Source organism: Oreochromis niloticus, linkage group LG4 (assembly GCF_001858045.2).
Source record: "Oreochromis niloticus isolate F11D_XX linkage group LG4, O_niloticus_UMD_NMBU, whole genome shotgun sequence".
Classification (NCBI taxonomy): domain Eukaryota; kingdom Metazoa; phylum Chordata; class Actinopteri; order Cichliformes; family Cichlidae; genus Oreochromis; species Oreochromis niloticus.
The window spans coordinates 7,258,807-7,279,834 of NC_031969.2; the positions used below are offsets into that span (position 1 = coordinate 7,258,807).

A 21,028-nucleotide genomic window follows, 5' to 3' on the forward strand; every position below is an offset into this window, starting at 1 on the left:
CAACTATAAAGTCATCAGTTTTAAGCTGGAATTTCGCTTTAAAACGTTCAATTATAATGACTTGTCAATAAAGGATTTTTCTTGCCAATTAATGCTTCTAACACTTTCACGTTTACTTACGTCATGAATTGTCCTGGAGTATATGCGTTTAAACTATATTTGTGTCATAAAAATATCTTGAAAATATATTTGGTGCTGCTATCTTTTCCTTTGTGTAATGACATGTTATAAAAATAAACTGCATTAAAAATAAATTGCTGTCACATTAAGAATGTAAAAACCACATGGAACGGTCATCTGTGGCATTGAACAGGCGCTGCGGTAGGCACCTATGATTTCACTCCGGGTCCTTTTTGTGTTAGAAGAAATATGGCGGCGTCCATGCTCTGCAGGAGGACGGCTGCCTTATGTAGGACTTTAAAGGACTTCTCATCTTGTAAAGTTGTGCTTTATGTGAACTCTCCGTGTGGATTTTTATTACAAACAGCGTCATATAATCCCAAACCTCTAAAGCTGAACCTCCAGAACCCGTACATCCCGGACAAGGACAGCGAGAAGACGCCGGAATGGCAGAAGACAGCCCGCTACGATAAGAAGCTGTTCGGTCGGTATGGCTCGGCGTCGGGCATCGATCCTGCATCTCTGTGGCCCACACATGAGGAGCTGGAGAAAATTATTGCGGAGGAAAACCAGTGGCATCCCCCGCTAGAGGTGATGCTGAAGAACATAGAAGCCAGGGAGAAGGAGGGGAACGAAAAACGGCTGGCGAGGTAAGGCTACATAGCTAACGTAAGTGTGCCCATTATCGGACAACGTCCTCACCAGTGTTTGTCATTCTGTCAAACACGTTTACAGAGTAACTAGCAACACGTTTTCATAGTGCTCTCTTAAGCTTTTAAAAGAGAGCACTATGTGACCTGTGGTCACGAGCATTGGGTACTGACCGAAACAATGAGATTGAGGATACAAGCAGTGGAAATGAGCTTTCTCTGAAGGGAAGGCTGACCTCTCCCTTAGAGATGGGGTGAGGGGTCTGGTCATTTAGGGGAGACCCAGAGTAGAGTCGCTGCTCCACATCGAAAGAAGCCAGCTGAGGTCATTCTGGCTTGTGACAAGGATGGCTCCTGGATGCGCTAGAGGAGAGGGAGGTCTGAGCTTCTCTGCTTAGGCTGCTGAACCCATGACCTGGACCCAACTAAGCAGGGGTGCACATAAGTGGTCCACAGGTGCGCATTCGCTGTCAAAATAAAAGACGCGCACCAGAGAGGAAGTTGCAACGCGCGTTTGCGTACATATAAAAAGCACTGTTTTTGTCCGCTGGAATGGGATTTTCACAGCATATTCTGCACCACATCTCTGTGCGTTCATCATTTGTTTGAAGCCACCTCACCTCCTGCAACCACTTTTCCGAGAATACGCGCTTCTTTTGCGCTTCGGACTCCTGACATTTCTTTGGAGGTGGAGGAACCCCAAAGTAATTGCTTAAAGGAGCTTGCTTCTTCGACATCTTTAAGAGTTCTAAACAAATGTCTGTCCTCCTCCAGAAAATCTTATGTAAGCAAACGCGCGTTGCAACTTCTTATCTGGTGCGCGTCTTTTATTTTGACAGCGAATGCGCACCTGCGGACCACTTATGTGCACCCCTGTAAATAGTAGAAGTAGAAGAAGATGGATGGATAATTGTGAAGAATCAGAGGCGTGATTGGTTTTCTTTGCTCTTATGTTTCCCATCATACTGTTGGTGCTGCTAGTGTGAAATCATTATATTTCTGTGGGCAAGTTTAAAAAATATTTTTTTTATTTTTTTTTTATTTGGAGCTGTAGTAACGGCAGCTTTTTCCTCCATATTGTATGAATGCAGCACATATCAACAGAGAATGGGAATAAAGGGCTCCATGCCGGGGTCAGCTCGTCAGCAAATGTTTGAAGAAGAAGAAACTGAAATACCATCTGGCCCACTGGTCTTATTAGAGTGCAACTTTTTTTAAAAACCTTGGCCACAGTACTTGGATCACATCCAGTTTTTTTTCTTTGTTGGATCACATAGCGGAGACCCTGTTTGTAAACTAGTTATTTTAATATGAAAATGTGCTTAATGACTTAATGTTTTCATTTTACAACATATTCCATGCCTTTTGTCATGTTCTTGTCTTGCACATTGAGCTTTTAGCTTAGTCACAGATTGGGAAAGGCTTTGAACTTTTTAGTTCTCTGCATGGATGATTGTGTACTTTGGTTAATCAGAGATCAAGATGTCTTTCATGAGACTCAAGGAAGCTTTAAACAACCATCCTTGTTAAAACAGACAGGTATGTTATAATTACTATATAGTAAATATCTAAAGTATTTTTGATGAGGGTCACTAACTTGAACACATTAAGAAACTTCCCCAGAGTTGATACCATAGACTGTAAACTAAAGATGCATGTAGCTTCCAAGTTTGAGAGTGAAGTAAACTTTTTTTTTTTTTTCCCCACGGGTGACTCCTCTGTTTGGAAAAGATGTACATAGGTAGGAAGCCTATGGGAAACATGTTGTTCATTTAGCAAATTGCGGCCCCATCAGCGGGTATACGTCGTGATTGTGTTGTCACACTGCGAACCTGCACAGTCCCACAGTTTAACACACAGATCAACGCCTCACTCATCAGATGTGGTTTCAAAACAAAAATAGCAAAACGGTACAAACACTCAGCTCAAGGCTTCAAAATGACCTCACTAACCAGTGTGAAACATCACCATCCATCTTTTAGGTACAGTCTAGTCAGTATAGTCCTAGATGTTCCAGGAAATGCTCAAAAGCCTCATTCTTTGAATTTCCTTTGTGGTACCAGCTGCGAACTGACCTCAACTAAGCATAGCAGCACCTTAAAAGTGAACACACAGGCATTCTGATGTCATCATGAGGATAAACCATAGACAGTATAAAAGATGGGCGTAGCTTGAAGAGAGTAAAGCCAAAGTGTAATAACCTTGAACGTGTATTCTTTTGAATGGCCACCAGATGGTGATGCGTATGACTTTAAATTGACTTCTGGTCCTGTACAAGTCTATGGATGAATGGCTTTCTGTCTTGACTTCTCGAAACACTTTACTGATGGGTTTCTGGGCTTACGTGATCAGTTTGTAGTGTACCACAGCTGAATCAACAATTACATTAATCTCTATGGACAAACCTTTTTATATTTGTCCTTAGAATATTTTTAAACTAATTTAGATTTGTGTGATGGATAAAAGTCCACAGTTGGTTTTCTAAAGTGTAGCTGTGGTTTGTTTGTTTTCTTTCTTAAAGTTGCGCTTTAATAAGACCAGTGGGCCAGATGGTGTTTCAGTTTTTCTTCTTCAAACATTTGCTGACGAGCTAACCCCGGCACAAAGCCCTTTATTCCCATTCTCTGTTCCATTCATGCAATATGGAGGAAAAAGCTGCCATTATATTAACACAAATACAGCTTTACACTTCTCACTTTAAGAAAAGTGAAACAGTTTGATACAAAACTCTTTCTTCATTGAGAGGCTTTCTTTGTGTTAGCTGGCTTGACAAAACTCCTGGATGGAGTTGGAGATGATCAGTGTGACACATCATCTGGCTCTTCTTCCAGACAAATTGAATCAGTTTAGTGCCTCTTATTTCAGTTAGAGACACACTGAGAGGAATTAGTGAACATGAAACAGTCCCATAGCCTAATAAAGGACATGTGGAAGTTTAGTCTCCAGATCAGTTTAATTGGCATTTTTGGTGATGGATAGCAAATGTAACTGATCAGGTTTCTAATCTGTGTCCGAGTAGCTGTAGTTCCAGCTGTGCAAAATACTGCTGGAACTACAGAAGGATCAAACATAAAAACAAATTCCAGTGTCAATAACACACTGCTTTAATTTGCAGCTGGGCTTCATTCAGCAGTGTTTGGAGGGTACAGCTCGACAGTTTGCATGTGCAAAGCGTATTCCTTCAGCAGAGGATCTATATCGCACACACAACTGTACACTTAAAAAATGGTGAAAACATGGTGCTTCCAGCTGATTTTAAACAAACACTCCAAACATAAACTGTTCTGGACGAAGTTATGTTTTCAGCACAAGTTACCTTGGTGATTTAGCCAGGTAAAAAGAAAGCTACTTAAGCTGGACTGAACACTAGTTTAAAGCTTAGGCATAGTTTTATTAGCTTATTGCTTTGGCGTATGTCCCACAGGTCTGTTGTTTGCCATTGCTGCTTCCCTTGAAATTAGCATGTCAGACAAAGTTGATCCAAGGCTGATGTTCGTGTTGTTTATTTCTGGGTTTTTGAAAAAGTTTTAGTTTGATGGGCTAACCTTAAGATTAATCACTGTATTTGGTGTATATCCAGATACCATGGAAGGCATTACCTTGGCCTCCAGTAACAGTGTGAGGAATCTTGGAGTCATTTTGACCAGGATATGTCCTTCAGCATGCACATTAAACAAATGTGTAGGACTGCTTTCTTTCATCTGTGCAATATCTCTAAAATTAGAAACCTCCTGTCTGAGAGTGATGCTGAAAAACTAGTTTAGGCATTTGTTACTTCTAGGTTGGACAAATTAATTTATTATTATCAGGTTGTTCTAAAAAGTTCCCTTAAAAGCCTTCAGTTAATCTAAAACACTGCAGGGAGCGTACTGACAACACCGGCCTTCTGCTCGACCATTTCTGATTTGCATAAAAATGTTATGGCTAAATTTGAACATGTATATTGACTTTCAGTTGTTTTTTTCCCCAGTCCTTGAAATTTTAGGCTATGTTTGGTATGTATTAAATTGAATTAGGACCTCTAATTTAGGGTAGATACATCAAAAAATGTTTGAGTGTTGGCTAGTTAAAATATGAAAAAAGAAAATTAAACTGAAAGAATGAAATCAGAGTTTCCCGATGGTACTGTAATTATAACTGAGAACGTAATTTGTTAAATATATGTATATTTTTCATTTTTGAGACCTACTGCCCTGCAGGAGTCTAATTCAGGTGGCAGTGTAAAAACTTTCATACATAAAAATAAATGTAGCCAAAGAGTCATGCAGACAGGATCATTTCACAGGAGTAGTCTTGCGAGGTCAAGCTGTGGTGTCTAAATGGCGGAATTGGTAGTCTGACACAAGATGCTACCCTAATGTCACGACTGCTGCAGGCAAGCAGGGATCAGACAGTCGGTGTGTTGACTGTCTAAATGAGTGTTGCAAGAATTGTAATAAATAAATAAAAATGCTACATTGTTGCATTTTAATATCTCTTTGTACATTCCAAACTAAACCTGAATTATTAGTCAGCTCCAGGGCACTAGGTCTTGAAGTGGAGTAGGACTTGAAAATGAAAAATCTGAAGAAATTTCTTAATTTAGTTAAAATCAAAGTTCCATCTGGAAACTCAAAAATTTTGTTCTGTGTGGATAATACTACCTACTGATATTTTTGTGGCATGACTAATATCCGCTCTGTCCAGCATGAAAATAGAATTTTCTTCATTTTTTGGACTAAGAATTTCACGTTAAACTATTCTGCATGCTTTATGTTACACTATTGTGTATTACAACTACATATGATTCAGAAATAGTCTTTTGCAATATGGCATATTTTTATTAGTGTGTGCTCAAATTTAGACTTTGCAGGAATGCTTGATTCTTTTTTAATTAAATTAAATAAAATTAAAATTCAGACACTCAAGACACCAGATGGATTAAAGACCCTGATTTAGGGCAATGAAAAGTTCAGGTTTTTATCTTTTAACAGTGTTTAGGATATTTGTGTTCAAACATTGACTCAGATGTGGGGAAAAATGGTCTGAAGGGTTAGCAAAGAGACCTGTTTTTTTTTTAAAAAGATGTAGATCTTGAAAAGTATTCAATACAGGAAACTAAATTTCACAGCAGTCATACTACGTGTTCAAAGTTTGGACCATTAATTATTTATTTTAGGCAAATCGCACAGTTGATCGGAAAATCTTTAAAAACATTTGTGAACTTGAGATGGATGATTGCAACTTTTCCCTTTGTGTGTTTCTGTTGGAGGCTTCTTCCTGTTAAAAGGGAGTTTTTCCTTCCCACCATTGCAAAGTGCTTGCTCACAGGAAGTTGCTTGATTGTTAGGTACTGTTTACCTTACAGTATAAAGCAACTTGAGGAGACTGTTGTTGTGTTTTGGAATTGGAAGTTATGTTAAGTTGTTCTGACATGAGTGCTTGTACCAAATTTATTGTAAAACCACGATATTCACGCCAGGACATTTCCCTCAAAATCAATGTTAATTACCAGCCAGTATGATGGACAGCACTAACATCTGCTATCTTTTCTATTTTCACCGCAGAGAGAAGCTCATTGCCGCAAACATGGCCAAAATGCCCAAGATGATAGCAGACTGGCGCAGAGAAAAGCGTGAAACCAAACAGAAGCTAAAGGAGGAGAAGGCTCGCCGTACAAGGTTGCTGGCTGAGGCCAGAGAGCGTTTTGGCTATGCAGTGGACCCCCGCAGCCCCAAGTTCTTGGAAATGGTTGCTGAAATAGAAAAGGAAGAGAAGAAGAAGAAGAAACTAATGAAACGCAGACTGAGAGAGGAACAGGCAACAGGCTCCGATGCACCTCCTGCTGCCTCCTCATAGTCTTGGACCGAGTCGTTAAAGACGTAAATAACTGTTGGGCCTGGGTCAGATTGTGTTTGATATGTTTGAAGGTGTGCTGTGTGGTACAGTTCAATGGAACCGTTAAAATGGCTAAAAATAAGTTTTGTCCTTCTGTGAACATGTGACGATTCCAACTTTCAACTTTGTTTTTCAGGACTGCTCCAAATAAACCATCTCAGAAATAAATACAACCTCTGCACAGATGGTGTGGGTGTGTTTAAAACATGACACGAGGCCAAGTTCAGCAATTTTCATGATTGCAGACATCCATAAGAACAATTTATTTATACAAAAATAATTTTTACACTCAAGTTTTTTGAAAAGTGCACACGCCGTGTCTCAGCACTGACGTGCGATTCAATCGAGCACACCGACGCGCTGAGTGTGAACAGCAGTAAGCCGTAGTTTAGCCTCACTGGCTCTGCCGTGCTCATGTGGTGCACCCGTACAGAAAGGGCCCGCAGTGCACGAGCCAGTCCTCCTTCATGCTCGTTATCTTTGTCTAAAAGATGTTTGTGCAGCTGCACATGAAATGCTGTAGCCATCTCAACACCTCATACAATACCAAACGTGTGGCAGTAGCAGCGTCTAACCCTGTAAGGTCCAAGTTCTCATTGGTGATGATGAAGTAACACCAACCCTGAACTTAACCCAAACTCACTGGTGGAAAAAAAAAAGAACTTTGAGGTTAAATTAAAGTTTTTGTGTGTCTGTAGGAATGCAGAATTGAAAAAGAAAAAAAAAAGGCCTGATTTAGGAGAAACATTATATTTTAATGTCTTAGGGTTCGTAGCACTTAGACGTCACAGGAGCGACTACTGCATATTACACAGAGCTCTTTTAGAACAGTAAAATAAATTCATTGCATTTCATTAGGTCTTAATTCTATTAAATATTTCTCGTGGCTTCCAATCACTTAAGAGTTAGTGTTTATTAGTGTAAACAATAAAATCATGGCCTATAAAATAAATGTCAAGTGTGTGTTAACCTGTGGAAGGTGGTGAAATTAAAGGTCCCTCAGCTGTGCCTCTCTGACAAATATTCTACAGATTACACCTTTGTCAATCTTAAATTGTGGAGTGCATATGATCACACACACACAAAGGTAAACCTGACCACAGCAATAAAATATGCAGTGTACACTTGTTGAAAAAGGCACTTTGGTCAAAAACTGAAGTAGCTGTAACTGAGGGGAATTGGAGACTCGCGGGAGGAGCCTAAGCAGTCTTAGAGGTGGGTGTCATCATCCTCACCGGGATCAGCCTTGAGTTTGGCAAGAGCAGCGTGCACCCTGAACTGTGTGCGAGACTCCATGGAGTAGTCTTTGTAGTTGTGCCTGTAAGTCAGAACAGCAGACGTGGTAAGAGCGTGCCCTACAATGAAACATAACTTGCCATGCACATTATATGCTGCTGTTGGATGGATGTTTCTAAAGTACATGCAAGTAGATGGATGAGAAATGGATAAAACAAGTGTTTGGCATCGGCACCCTTAAAGATGATCACGCTTGAAGAACTGGAGTCATTACCAGTTAATGGATGTGTTTACACAGGGATAGGGCGACCTCTAGTGTTCCCTACAGTTGCTAACAACCATTTTACTGCAGTCCTATTTAACAGACATGAAATTAAGACAGATTTTAATTATAATAAAAATATAGGTGATACTGGGCATGGATGACAGAATGCTATATCACAATATTTACCAATATAGAAATTTTTGATGGACAATTTGAGTAGAAGCTGGGAAAAAGTGGAACATTTTAAAGCAGTGTCATATGAAGGTACAGCAGTCTGAGTTGGCACAACTTGTTCCATTTTAGCAAATAACCCCTAAAAAACATCATCTTCCTAACTTTGCATTTCAGGATTCCGTGAGTTTTACAAGTACACCAATTTTGTTTACTTTTGGTACACTCGTAGTGTTTCGATTTTACACTACGCTAAGATAACCTACTAACTACAGTACTAACACACCATAAAATAAAATAACATAACCACTTGTTATAACCAAAGTATGCAGAAGAGCATCTCTGGACACACATGGTGTTGAAGCTTGATGCAGATGGACTATAAGAGCAGAAGACCACACTGGTGTGCCACTCCTGTCAGCTAGTCTTGAGTTCACATGAGCTCGTTGAAACTGAACAATAGCAGATCGGAATAAAGTTGCCTGGTCTGATGAGTCTCGACTTCTTGTACAGCGTTCAGGTGGGGTTAAGTTTGGTATAAACAACATGAAAGCATGGATCCACCCTGCCTTGTATTAACAGTTCAGACTGATTGTGGCATAATGTTGCTGGGGATATTGTCTTGGCACACTTCGATCCCCTTTGTAACATCTCAGCAGCGTTTAAACGCCAAGGCCTCCCTGAGTACTGCTGCTGACTGTGTCCAGCCCTTTATGCCTGCTGTGTACCCACTATCATGACAACCCAAGGTGTACCTAATGAACTGGCCAGCGAGTGTATACATAATTTTGTTTTGTGATGCAGCATGCCAGCACTTTAAACTTCCATCCAACTAATTAGTGTCATTTACTACTCATTTACATACCATTGGCACTAAAGTGAAGCTGGGCTCATCATCTGCTCAGACTGAACTCAAATGGAAGCAAAAATGCGTGGCTATGTGAGGCACACTATGTGGGCTTGTTCAGTTGAAAGCCAGCTGAATAAGGTTCTAGCTCCCTGCCAGTGCCACTAAAATGGTAGAAAACTAGTGCAAACTTTTATATTCAAAACAGAATGCTGCAGTCTCACAATAATATGGATAGTGAAGACTAAAGAAGTGACTTACTTGGCCTTGTGCAGTATCTTAATAGCGTCGTCCCTTCTGCCTTGGTCTATGTAAAGCAGACTGAGCTCCACGAGACAGTTAGGCACCAAGTAGTGGTCAAACCTGATCTTCTTTTCACTGCAAAAAGAAGTGAGTTAAATATTCATTTAACACGGACATTCATTTAAGACATAGGCTATGATGTTGATCCTGCACTGTACTCAATGTGGCATCCTTGGGAAGGATGGGTTGTGGTGCAGGTGGCTGACTAATTTGGTGAATAAACAAACGTCTCTCTTGAGGACTGTCAGTGTAATTTAAGCTGAAAGTCCTTCTTGATTGCCACGCAAATATTCACACTGTGACGTAGGGAGATGAGAGTTTTATGGCTGCAAAACAAACATGGCACTGAAAGGACGTCCAATAAAGAGTTACCCTGATACGTTTTAAAAGGAAAACTTGCAGAACTTGTGTAATGTTTGGAAAAATCAGAGAAAACACTAATGTAAAAAGCTTGTATTACAGGTTTTAGTAGTTGTAAGTAGTAAGATTCTGAAGTACTCAATCCTCCTCTGCCACTAATTCAAGAAAACACACAGTGTGTTAACCAGTGTTGCCAAAAAAAACCATTGCAATGAAAGGCTGGTATTCATTTGTTCACACAAGATTAACCGATTCTGAAGAAACTGCTTTCACTGTGAGCAGGAAATAACTTGTCTGCGTCTGAAATGAATCTGCTGGAGCTCACCTGGAACACACTTTGTTAAAGCACTCTTCAGCAGCCTGGAGGAGGCCTTGATTCTTCAGACAAAGGCCCTTCAACATGTGGATCACACAGCGGTCGTCCACTGTGTACTCGTTTACTGCAGGGGATGGAGCAGACACCATAAGCAAACATGAAAAACTGCGTGTTCCTGTTTCAGGTTGAAAAAGGGCAGCAATACCAGGAGCTTCCAGTAGAGTGCGCTCTGCCTCCACCAACGTCTGCATCATGCCTTCAGTTAGCTCTGGTCTCTTGTTGATCATACTGAACCCATTCCACATGTACATCATTTCCTGTAGTGAAGCAGTTCATATTGTTGGGACGCTCTTTTAACCAAACATAGCAGTCATTATATGTCTTTATTTTATTTCGTAACTCTTACCAGCACTGGTACAGGTAACCTGACTGGGCGGGCAGCCTTGTAGCGTCTGGCTTTACGAATTGCAAACTTCTCCGTTGGAGGAGACTTCCCCGCTATCTTCTGCTTCAAGGTGGGCACTTGTCTAAAACGACAGGGGATATACAAAGACACACCAACACACGATTCAGTTAGTAAGACGACACCTAAGTACACCATGTGACTGTTTGGCATCATAGTGAGTGTAGACTGTTACTCTGCTGTTTACCTCAGCTGTCAATATGTGTCCGTGTCTATTTATTGTAAAGTAGGCTATAAGACTTTGTATAAGGATAAAAATCGATGGACCAGAGAAGCTCACTTCTTCCCGATGACGGCGATACGGATGTGAGTTGCTGAGGATATCCTTAACTTTTCTGACGGTGAGGCTACCACTGTTAGCCCCTGTTAGCTGCTGCTAGTTAGTGTTTGTAGTGAAAATTTCTTTGACATGGATATAACATTGTTGGACTTAGCAAATAAACTCTTATGTGATGTAAGAATGTAATCTCTGTTTATCAGAAGGAAAGTTTGACTTTTAGGACCCTTGAGCCAATAATTAGCTGGTTTAATGTTAGCTTATAAGCAGCTAATATGACAAGATGTTTTTGTGGTTTTGTTTGTAGTTTTGTTGTCAGCTGTCTGGAGATTTGACAATTGCATATCTAATTTGCTGACAATAAGTAATTGCAACAATATTGGGAATAAATAAGAATGTCATTTCACGTTTTCCTTTGTTAAAGCCCCGACTTGAGATCAGGAGATGAGGCTTGAGGTGAGGAGGAAGACGATAAGATTTTATTCAGATGCCAGTCATGTTGTCTCTTTCCTTTCCGTTTTTGCTTCTAGGAATGATCACTGATATTAAATTTGCCTTCACAGCAAGAAGCCTGTGAGTTTTTTTCTCCTTTCCTTTGGTGTGCTACATATGTGGATGGTCTCTAGCCACATATGTGATTAAACACAAATAAGTGGAATAGTTATGTCCATGAAGGCTACTGTATTCAAGATGGCAGGGCAACATGTTGGCTTCCACAAACTGGTGCCTACTCAATTTGTAGGAAGACATAATTCCACACCAATTAACATTTTTACTTCAAAGTTTGGTCTTTTCCATATTCTAAAGGAAAAATATCTGTCTCATTAGCTGTCAAATGTACCACAGTGTTCATCCATAGCCAGCTTTCAGGTGTGAAAAATGAAACCAATTACCAAAGTGCTTGAAACCTGCGTTCTAACTGAAAGCCGCCAGATGGCGATACCTGTGGTAGGTACTTATTGAATAAATAAAATTCTGTTTTTAGGCATGTCACGTTTCAGAATGGAGGGTCATCTGTAGTACAAAACCACATGTCATTGGTTAAGGACCTGTTATTCACAAACCAATGAATGTGCAGTGACGCAGTGACCTACGTCCCTCTTTGTTGCGTCTAGTTATTTTTTTGCAACCAAGATGGTGACGGCAGAAACACTGGTCCCAACTGTTTAAAACAGGACAACAGAAAGCAGTGGATGCAATCACAGTAGCTATGTTTTTTTTTTAAAAAATATTGTCTGTATTGTAAACAAAAAGCACAGAGACATTTATGTGAACAATACCACTCACCTCACAGCATCTATACTGGTAAAGAGGAAGTGAGGCAAATGGATACAATCCCTGCTTACCTAAAGAGTACCACCTCGTCCTCCCCAAAAGGCCTGGCCTCATCTTTAGGCAGCATACTGAGGTAAGCAGCTTTCATGTACACATACATGGCCTAACAGGGAGAAAGAACCATAAAGAAAGGACTCATGTATTCAATCTTCAGAATGTCTGACAATAAATTTTATTCTGATCTTCTCCCGTCATAATTTCTGTACCTTGGACCAGCGACTCTCCTGGCTCAGCAGGTCAGCGTAGAAGTACGCCATCTTCCACGCACGCTTGTACGTGAAGCACCACATCAGCTCCCAGTAGCACATGTGGTGAAACTGCTTCCATGTCTGCTGGGCCTTACAGCCGTCTTCAAAGAGTTTCACTGCCTGAGAGCACGGAGAAATTAAACCGTTAGCAGAAGAACACGGAGAGTGACAGGGCATGTTGTACATTAAATATTAACACTGGGCGCTGGTTTCTTGGAGCTCATTTCCTTAAAAACATAGAAACACTGCCACAGCAACTGGATTATCTTTCATGCTCCTCATACCCTCAAGAAGTGCAATCAAGTCATGTTTTCTTGACATTTTCCAAACACACCTCATCAATGTTCCCTTTGATTTCCTCAGTTCGACCAGCAAAGAAGAGGAATATGGCCCCCTAAAAAAAAAGATGAGAATTTAACAGTGTTTAGATTTGTACATTTTTCTGTCTATCTGGAAGCACATCATACAACAATCATTCTTGGCAGTGTTTGATCAAGAAATTTTCATCCGAGCGCTCAGTTTGTTCTCTGGGATGGGCTGTGAGTAAAAGGTGGAGCAGAGAGAAGGATTGTGAATTTACAAGAATGTGCGTCATGTGCAGCGGTAGTGATGGCATGAAGCAAGTGTGACATGGATTAGCGAGCTCTGTAAGGTGTGGATGGATGGCAACGTGAATACAATCAACAACTGTGTGAAAACTATGGCGTGAACCCGTCAGAGACAATATACATTTACAAGCAATACAAAAAACTGAATTTTTTGGCAGTAATAAATGATTCTGTTTTGCCTTTTTGGCCAAAAATTCCTATCTGTTATCATATGTTCGTTCTGACCACTACAAGGATCATTCACTGCGTATGGAACTTCAACTATGGCAAGCAAAGTTGGTCAAAGTTTAACCACATTACTCCATACCGTTCTTTTGTTGCTAAGTTCCACTCTTATCAGCTACTCTAGCGTGTGCAAATATGAGTTCAACTAATGTCATCCCACCATCCACTTTCTTCTGCTTATTCAATTCAGAGTCAGAACTGGGATGGAGCCTATTCCAGTGGTCATAAGGAGGGAGATGGGGTACATTGTGGATAGTTCGCCAACATAACGGGCTAACGGAGAGGGACAGACATCTATTCACACTCACATTCACACTAAAGACAATTTAGAGCCACCAGCTAACCTAAACAGTCATTGGACTGTGGGAGAAAGCCAGTGTACCTGGAAACCTATGCCAACATTACACAGAAAGGCTGGCTGTTGGATTCAAATCCAGCTAACCACCATACTGCTGTGCAAACTTCAAATACTAAAAATTATGAGTTAAAAATTCCTAGAGCCCTGTGTCCTGTTTTGTCTGACCAAATGACCCAAACATATTCAGTTAATGTGAATTTTTTAAAAAGGTCACATTTAGATTAAAAAAAGGCTTTAAAAAAACGATTTGATCATCAGAATGGTTGATGATTCAAATCTGTTTATTAATCAGCCAGTTGTCACACTTTAATAGAGAACTCTAAAGAACGGTATTGACGTTCCATAAAGTTGGTATATTTATTAAAAAAAAAAAATAAAAAAAAATCAGTCAAATCTACAGCAGCAAACCAAAAGACTCTTCTCCAAATACTTACTCATTATGTAAACATGGATGTATTTGAAAAGCAGCCAGTGCTACCGACAGTTACAAAAGACACAATGGGACTGACAGGAGTGCAGGCACGCTAGTTTTTATTCTTTCTATTGATTAAACAGTCCCTGAGTCTAAAGGAGATTTTATTTCCTCCATGGGACTCACAACATGGAAGAAAACCTGGAAGCTATATTCTGCTGCCTAACGTAGCAGAGCGTATGATTATGACAGTCCTGAACTAAGCTGCTCTGGGCTGCAAAAGACATTACTGGGTTGGTGGTACTAACTTTAGCTGTCTTCAAGGGTATTTTTAAATGCTTGAATCATAGTTTAGTCTATGGTACAGTATATGGTTGAAACATCATGACTACCTCGAGAGTTTACTATAGCTGGTAAACTAACTGCTGACACACTAACCAGCAGGCCAGCTAGTCACAAGGAAACCCTGAACAGTTCAATAAAATAGCCTCAAATGTTTTTAGGACTCCTTTTTCCATTTTATCTCACACTTGCAGACTGAATCACAATTAAACTGATCGGAACTGACTTTCTCACATAGTGTTACCACCTCAAATGTTGTCTGTTAGCAACAATGCATACCCTGTCTTACCCCAGTCTGTGAGTCATTTACAGGAGACTAACACACAGTTGGTAAACAACATCATTATAAAGTGGTTCATTATGTAACCGGAGAAAATTGCATTTTATTTCTATAACACTTTTAAAAACCAAAGTGCTTTACACTAAAATAAAATAGAACAACAAAACTGACACTGCACACATTCACCATGTTTACATGACATATCCCAACAGCAGCCCATCATCCAATTACAGTTCTAGAAACCAGCAGTTTCCAAACGCTTAACAAAAAAGGTATGTCCTTACAAAAACTGTTACAGTTGATGTCTGAGGTCAGAGTTTCAGTGCAACAACAGCAAAGACATGAGCACCTTCTGAAATAAGTTTGACCACAACATGATCAGACTGACCGAGAAGCCAACATTAATGATCCTGCAGCATTATCTACCACATATGCATATACAACCCCATTAAATGCTTCTGGATACTGGATTCTGTAATTAGCCAGTGCAAGGCTAATAACAGTATACAGTTATATTCCAGTTTAGAAGTAACAAAGACATGCATAACCCTTTGCAGATCAGAAGGTTGCAAAGATGTTTTTAGTCTGGAGGTTGTTCTGAGGTGGAAGAAACTGATCTTTACCACCGCATTGTTTGTCTTATTTTAAATGTGTCAAAGGTTTTTAAGCTGTGGTTTTAAGAAAAGGAGTTAAATAGCCCAGGTAATGCTTCAGCCTCTCAGTTAATACTGGAGAGCTTCTGTTTTGAACTGACTTAACTGTAAGAAAGTGTGGGATATCTCATTTTTTTAATATCCAAAAATGCACTCATTGAGCCTTCTTATGTAATAGTGATTTCCAAGATTCAAAAGGTAAATACAGCCATAAATATTCTGCATATGAAAAGAAATGTTATGTTGGCAGATAATTTGACCATGAGAGAGCATGTACAAAGAAAAAAAGAACAGGCCCTGAGACAGATGCCTGTGGAACTCCAAGTGTCACATTAAGTGACATAGAAAAGTGTTAGCCAAGTGAGAGTCAAATGCTTGACTGCTGCACAGTCTCCAAGTGCTCACTGAGTAAGTCACAGTCAAAAAGGTTCAAAGCAGCACTCAAGTCCAGCAAAACTGAGATAGAACAATCACCGAGCACAATATTGTTTGTTACTTTCAAAAAAGCAGACTCAATACCATGAAAGGCCCTGAAACCTGACTGAAAGGTTTCATAGTCTCTAGTCTAGAAAGGACAATAGTTGAATACAGACAATTTTTTATAAAACTTTTAAAAATAATTAGAGTAAGTTACCCGTGGGTAGCGCAGACGGAAAGGTTTCAGCAATCTCTCAGCTTCCACCACCTCTCCCTCGCCTGTCCCTGAGAGGATAAAATGGACATATAATATAACACAGACGTCTTCTAGGAATGATTAAAAAAACCTGAATTTTATTTTTTTTTTTATATATTTTTTTCCTTTTCTAATTTTTTAAAAGTGTGAATGTTAGCACTACCTAGTATGAATGTGAGGAAGGTGTAGTAGCAGAGCAGCAGCAGAGCACACAGCATAGAGCGCAAGTTCATCCCCGTCGCACCATCGTTCAAAAGAGACAAGCCGTATTCCTGAACAGGATTAAAAAGAAAAGAGAAAGTATCACAAAATAACAGATGTCTGCTAATGATTAAATACACAGAGGTGGAAGTGTATGTTCATCGCACCTTGTCTCCAGAGAAGCCTGCAAACTCCAAAACTTTGAGTATCCGCGGAGGGAAGAGAGAGAGAGTCTGTAAGCAAAGAAGACCTGATAAACTGAATAATACAAACATGCAATTATACACATGCAGCCACCCAGCAGTGCAAATATATAATGTGGGACATACCAGATTAAACGCCCCTATCCCGAATGCTATTCCTCCTTCTAAGTGAACGTGGCTGGGTTCTTTGAGACAGTGGTGCGATTTTATGAATGAATGCAGTTCTCTGCATTATGAAAAATGACAAATGACAAATATTTCAGCTTTCTAATCACACAGCTTATCATATCATCTTTTTACTACAGAGGTTAATGAAAAGTAAAAACATGGAAGGGTTCAGGAAACACTTGTTCGAGACTGCTTTGACTTCTATCATTTCTTGTATCTCACAATTTATCTGAACTTGCATTTGTGATAAACCGGCAAATCCTACAACTGTAAAACTGGTGAAGTAGCCATTTAATAATCACAGTGCAAATATGTTTTAGTGATTGCATTATGTTTAGACATTAAATACAGACAAGTGAAAGTAAAGTTCAAAATTACTTTAATTACTATATACTGCATTATAAAAATTACACATTTACTTAAAAAAGCTTCTTGTTTCATTGTTTACTTACTTGTAAATAAGGTAACTGTTTCGTACTTTGATTCCTCCTTTGATAAAACTCACCATGTTCTCATCCTGCAAAACAGTGCAACGAGTGCATCGCTACATTTTACCTGTGTGTTGTTTGCAAACAAATTTAACATGACATGAATGATTTTTCCATTCTATCTGTTATATGAGGCAAGTTCTACAGCTTGTGCAGTTTCAGAAAACTAGACTGGGAGGTTGTGCCGTTTTTGAATATGTAGAGAAATTTTTACTTTGTTAGAAGGATATTAGCATACTGCACCTGCAGGAAGGTGAGAGCAGCTCTTTGGAGTTGACACTCTGCATAACAGACTTCCGCATGGAGCTGCACTGCAAAAACACAGTCATATATATATATATACAGATTAAATGATAAAAGATAAACGATGAAAACAATGAAGTGTAAGATCCAGGTATACTCCTTGCTTTGGTGTTCATCTACCAGGCAGGCGCTTCCTAGCTTAACCCTCCATATGTAAACCTGACTGAAGGTGCGGAAATAATGGTTTCACTGCTACATCACAGCAAGGAATGAAAAACAAAAGTTGTCTGAATGTGTTCATTAATAGCTGGGGTCCCTCAGGGATTAGTGCTGGAACAGCTATTGTTCATTTTCCTTTTTCTAGGTTCTCTGATCTGTTTAAGACACTGTTAAAGCAGCTCTACGGGTACAAGTATGAGTCTGCCAGCCAATCACATAGCTGCATTCTGAAAAACGGTCTGTTTTACATTGTAGCTCATGATCAAACCCACTCAACATCTATAACTCTATAACTTTGGTTGTAGGATAATTTTGAGCTAACATTACTAACACTTCCATGCATTGTTACATTGTTAAACTGTAATTCTTTGGTGATCCTGATTTCTTTTCTTAGCTCAACTGTCATTTTAATTTTTCCTATATAGGTCTACAACCTGCATTCCCATCAGCCTCAGCTATACTGGAAAAAACTACATGCAAAATACATGACAGCACATTAGAATGGTATCACATTAAACCAAGGTGGCACACACAGTAAAAATTATGCACTCTTAAGATCAGTTTTTTAACAATGTTAGTGAGATCACGTTGGTATATCAATGTATAATGGAACTTTTTGAGAGGATTCCAAAATGTTGATTCTGTTCATCCAGATGTAGTAACTTAGTCTCAGACTCTTCCTAGACTGCAGAAATCACTTGCATGAGTAAAGAAATGTTTTCGCCACTGAAAATGCAACGTCCAGGGGTGTTTAAAGATATCTATTTAAGTACAGGCATATGGGGAAATTGGCTTCTTTAAAAATAAATAAATAAATTATAGACATTTCTCCACTGCATTTTTGTCTTGGAAGGACCCTTTAAAACTACAAGAGTGGTGCATTTAAGCCTTTTACCTTCAGAAAGTGACCCCCCAGCTGATTTGTTGGAAAGGCTGGAAGACTTCCGTCGAAATCTGAAAACAAAAATCAAATGGTACTTCAGGACACTCAGACACTGTCTGACTACTGCAGCCATGTTATCTGACACATCAATCATTTGCCAATCAAATGTGTCTATTTTCTGTTATCTAAGAAGTTGCTATTGTGAATTATATTATGCAAACACAGTCAAACTGGTACTATGGTCACATGAGAGCCATAAAAGTACATGCAGCTCTTAAAATTTGCCTCTGTGGCTCATGAAATGTGGAAGAGTTCAATGCATCCAAACTGAGGATTGGGGGTTGTTACCATCATTAACTTTTGTAAGACAGAATCAGGGGACAACAGTCTAGACATCCTGACCTCTGACAGACCTCCTGGGCACTCTTCATGGTATTTCCTGCATTGGTGATGTCATCCTGCTGGAAAGTCATCATTGCTTGCATTTCCAACACTGTGGCGTAGATAAGAGCATGGTACATACTCTCATTCACTCTACATAAAAAACACAGAGTTGCAGGATCAACATCACACACCTCAGGCTGTAAGCAAACATGCAGTTACTGTATGACCTCTGCATTTCCCTGTTGCGCAAAGATAAGAGTAAATATCTGTCTCTTTTTATTCTTCCTATCTCCTCCACCATCCCAGTCCGTCTTGTGCATGGTGTTTATTTTGCAGGCCTAACATTCTGTCCGCTGTTGAATCAGTCAGACCTTGGGCGTCAGCTTCGGCAAACACTTCATATCCTGGAGAACTGAAGCCTGACAGGAAGGCCACTGCTTCACAGTTCACACCATATAAGTCTCTGAATATCACCAGAGGCTAAAATACTGCTGACATCATGCTGAAAATGTACCACTATGAACGCTGTGAAACGAAGCACGCACACCACAAGCACATACAGTCTACATTGTAAGAGTTAGATGAAACCTCCAGGGAGCAAAAACCTGGCTATGGATTGTTGTGTCACCTTGGCCGCAGCTTCTCCAGGCTCTCATTGAAGTGGTTGTTAAGGAAGAGATCCAACGCCTCCATACAGTCATCCAAGCACTCTTTCAGGGTCATCTCAGAGAAGCTGTTGCACGTACACACACACACACACACACACACACACACACACACAGCTGTGACTCAGGGTAAAACAAGCCTAGCAGTATTAGCATGAGATAATAGACAAGATCTATTCAGGTTCAGCGATTAACATGCTTTCGAGTTAAAGCTTATATCCGCGTTTACATGCAGGCATGTTTACTTTGTGAACATGCTTAAAAGACTCTTTAAACCCAGTCGTTCTTTAATAAGATCGCAGCAAGTGGGACAAAATATTAGATTAAAAAACATACGGTAGTCTAATTGAGCTTTTTCTTTTTACATTTTTTACTTGCAGTTTGAAGTAACACCCTCCGTTTCACTACGTGAAAGAATGCAAAACTACACAAGTCTCCTTCCTGGTGCAGCACTTTTTTCTTACCTGCAATTATTTTAAAAATAACGTGGATAAGGAAAGGCAAACTTTTTACAAACATAAAAAAAATCTGCTCATTCACGTTTCCTGCTGCAGACAAAGGTGAATAATCACATTTATAGATCTGCTCAGGTGGCTTTTCACCATTTGCCGAGCAATACGTCACCGCTGAAGTGGACAAACCCGACAGACCCACACATAAACACTTTGTGGGAAACAACCCCAACTTTCGACGTGTCCTTGACTTTTCACTCGCCTCCCGTACTCACTTTTCCGCAGCGTTCGTCTCTCTCCCATTGGACATGTTCGCTCTCCGGGCGGCGCGCCTCCCAACACCTGTTAGGAGCTCAGCGGCACTCGTAGAAAATCGGGATGCATTCAGCTCTCACACCGCGACACCAAGCTTTCAGCTCTCACGCTTCTTCCTGTTGGCGTAAAAGCTGACAGTTAAGCTACCGGGGCTTTGCTGTCAGTTAAAGTTGACCAGAAATAACAACATGCACTCCTCTGTGCAGATCCAACAGCCTGATACTGCGCATTGCGCAACAGAAGCGCAGCGCCTCCGCCTACCTCTGTGGCACCACTGCCACGCAGACACTACACCGTAACACTGATCAGTGTCAGGTGCTAGCAGCTCTTAAAGATCCGTCTTAGTCTTGACTAAGAAGTTCGGTAACTTTCAGCAGTGAATGGCGCCATTTTCCCTTTGTCTTCTCCTCCTCTCAGCAGTGAAAATGTTGAGTAAATTCTTCTTTGCGCCATTGCTGCATCTGATGCCATATGGACGCGATGATAGGCTGAGGGGAGAGCAAATATGATGAAGTGACAGAAAAAGGGTGATTAATTCGTTGTTAATCAGAATTTAAAGACAAATTATTTAGTTAGTTGCTGATTCATCCCTGATACAAAAATAAGGAAGAGGTGAGTGTAGTGTAAAATTCACGCGTCGGCTCACGTGTAATTCCACGGAATCGTGAATAGAGGTCAGTGTTGTTGAAGTTATACCTCACGAGGAGACAGATGCCAGAAGTGGTTCCTCATATAGTCTTCTAAATTTACACTTTTCTTATTTTTATTTTTAAGAAAATTAACAGTTA

General features: G+C 40.0%; 2 protein-coding genes across 3 annotated transcripts; one reads left to right on the forward strand and one right to left on the reverse strand.

Moving 5' to 3' along the window:
* Positions 1 to 320: 320 nt before the first annotated feature.
* On the forward strand, positions 321 to 6,830 carry gadd45gip1 (growth arrest and DNA-damage-inducible, gamma interacting protein 1). Its single transcript, XM_003446421.5, has 2 exons — positions 321 to 770; positions 6,317 to 6,830. Exons 1-2 carry the CDS (start codon positions 370 to 372, stop codon positions 6,606 to 6,608), a joined length of 693 nt encoding a protein of 230 aa, XP_003446469.1. The 5' UTR covers positions 321 to 369; the 3' UTR covers positions 6,609 to 6,830.
* Positions 6,831 to 6,877: 47 nt separating this feature from the next.
* On the reverse strand, positions 6,878 to 20,823 carry zgc:158403 (tetratricopeptide repeat protein 39A). Of its 2 annotated transcripts, XM_005468548.4 has the most exons (19): positions 20,502 to 20,823; positions 20,201 to 20,356; positions 19,437 to 19,541; positions 18,827 to 18,958; positions 18,437 to 18,495; positions 17,323 to 17,390; positions 17,044 to 17,108; positions 16,550 to 16,649; positions 16,388 to 16,453; positions 16,183 to 16,291; positions 15,981 to 16,048; positions 12,803 to 12,862; positions 12,427 to 12,588; positions 12,232 to 12,323; positions 10,552 to 10,672; positions 10,351 to 10,462; positions 10,155 to 10,269; positions 9,428 to 9,544; positions 6,878 to 7,965 (listed from the first exon to the last, which is right to left on the reverse strand). In XM_005468548.4, the coding sequence occupies exons 2-19, from the start codon at positions 20,233 to 20,235 to the stop codon at positions 7,857 to 7,859; spliced, it is 1,695 nt and encodes a 564-aa protein (XP_005468605.1). In that variant the 5' UTR covers positions 20,236 to 20,356; positions 20,502 to 20,823; the 3' UTR covers positions 6,878 to 7,856. The 2 variants fall into 2 exon arrangements, with proteins under 2 accessions (XP_005468605.1, XP_003446523.1); XM_003446475.5 differs by lacking the exons at positions 20,201 to 20,356; positions 20,502 to 20,823 and adding an exon at positions 19,938 to 20,175.
* Positions 20,824 to 21,028: the final 205 nt, after the last annotated feature.

Bases quoted from the DNA above. Each gene is read 5' to 3' on its own strand.
- zgc:158403 (XM_005468548.4), bottom strand. From the start codon at position 20,235: ATGTCCAATGGGAGAGAGACGAACGCTGCGGAAAA. The intron at 18,496-18,826 runs GTCAGGATGTCT...TTTTGTTTTCAG, and splicing joins GCCCAGGAGGTCTGTCAGAG to ATTTCGACGGAAGTCTTCCA. The intron at 10,270-10,350 runs GTATTGCTGCCC...CATCCCCTGCAG, and splicing joins CACTCTACTGGAAGCTCCTG to TAAACGAGTACACAGTGGAC.
- gadd45gip1 (XM_003446421.5), top strand. From the start codon at position 370: ATGGCGGCGTCCATGCTCTGCAGGAGGACGGCTGCCTTATGTAGGACT. The intron at 771-6,316 runs GTAAGGCTACAT...TTTTCACCGCAG, and splicing joins AACGAAAAACGGCTGGCGAG to AGAGAAGCTCATTGCCGCAA.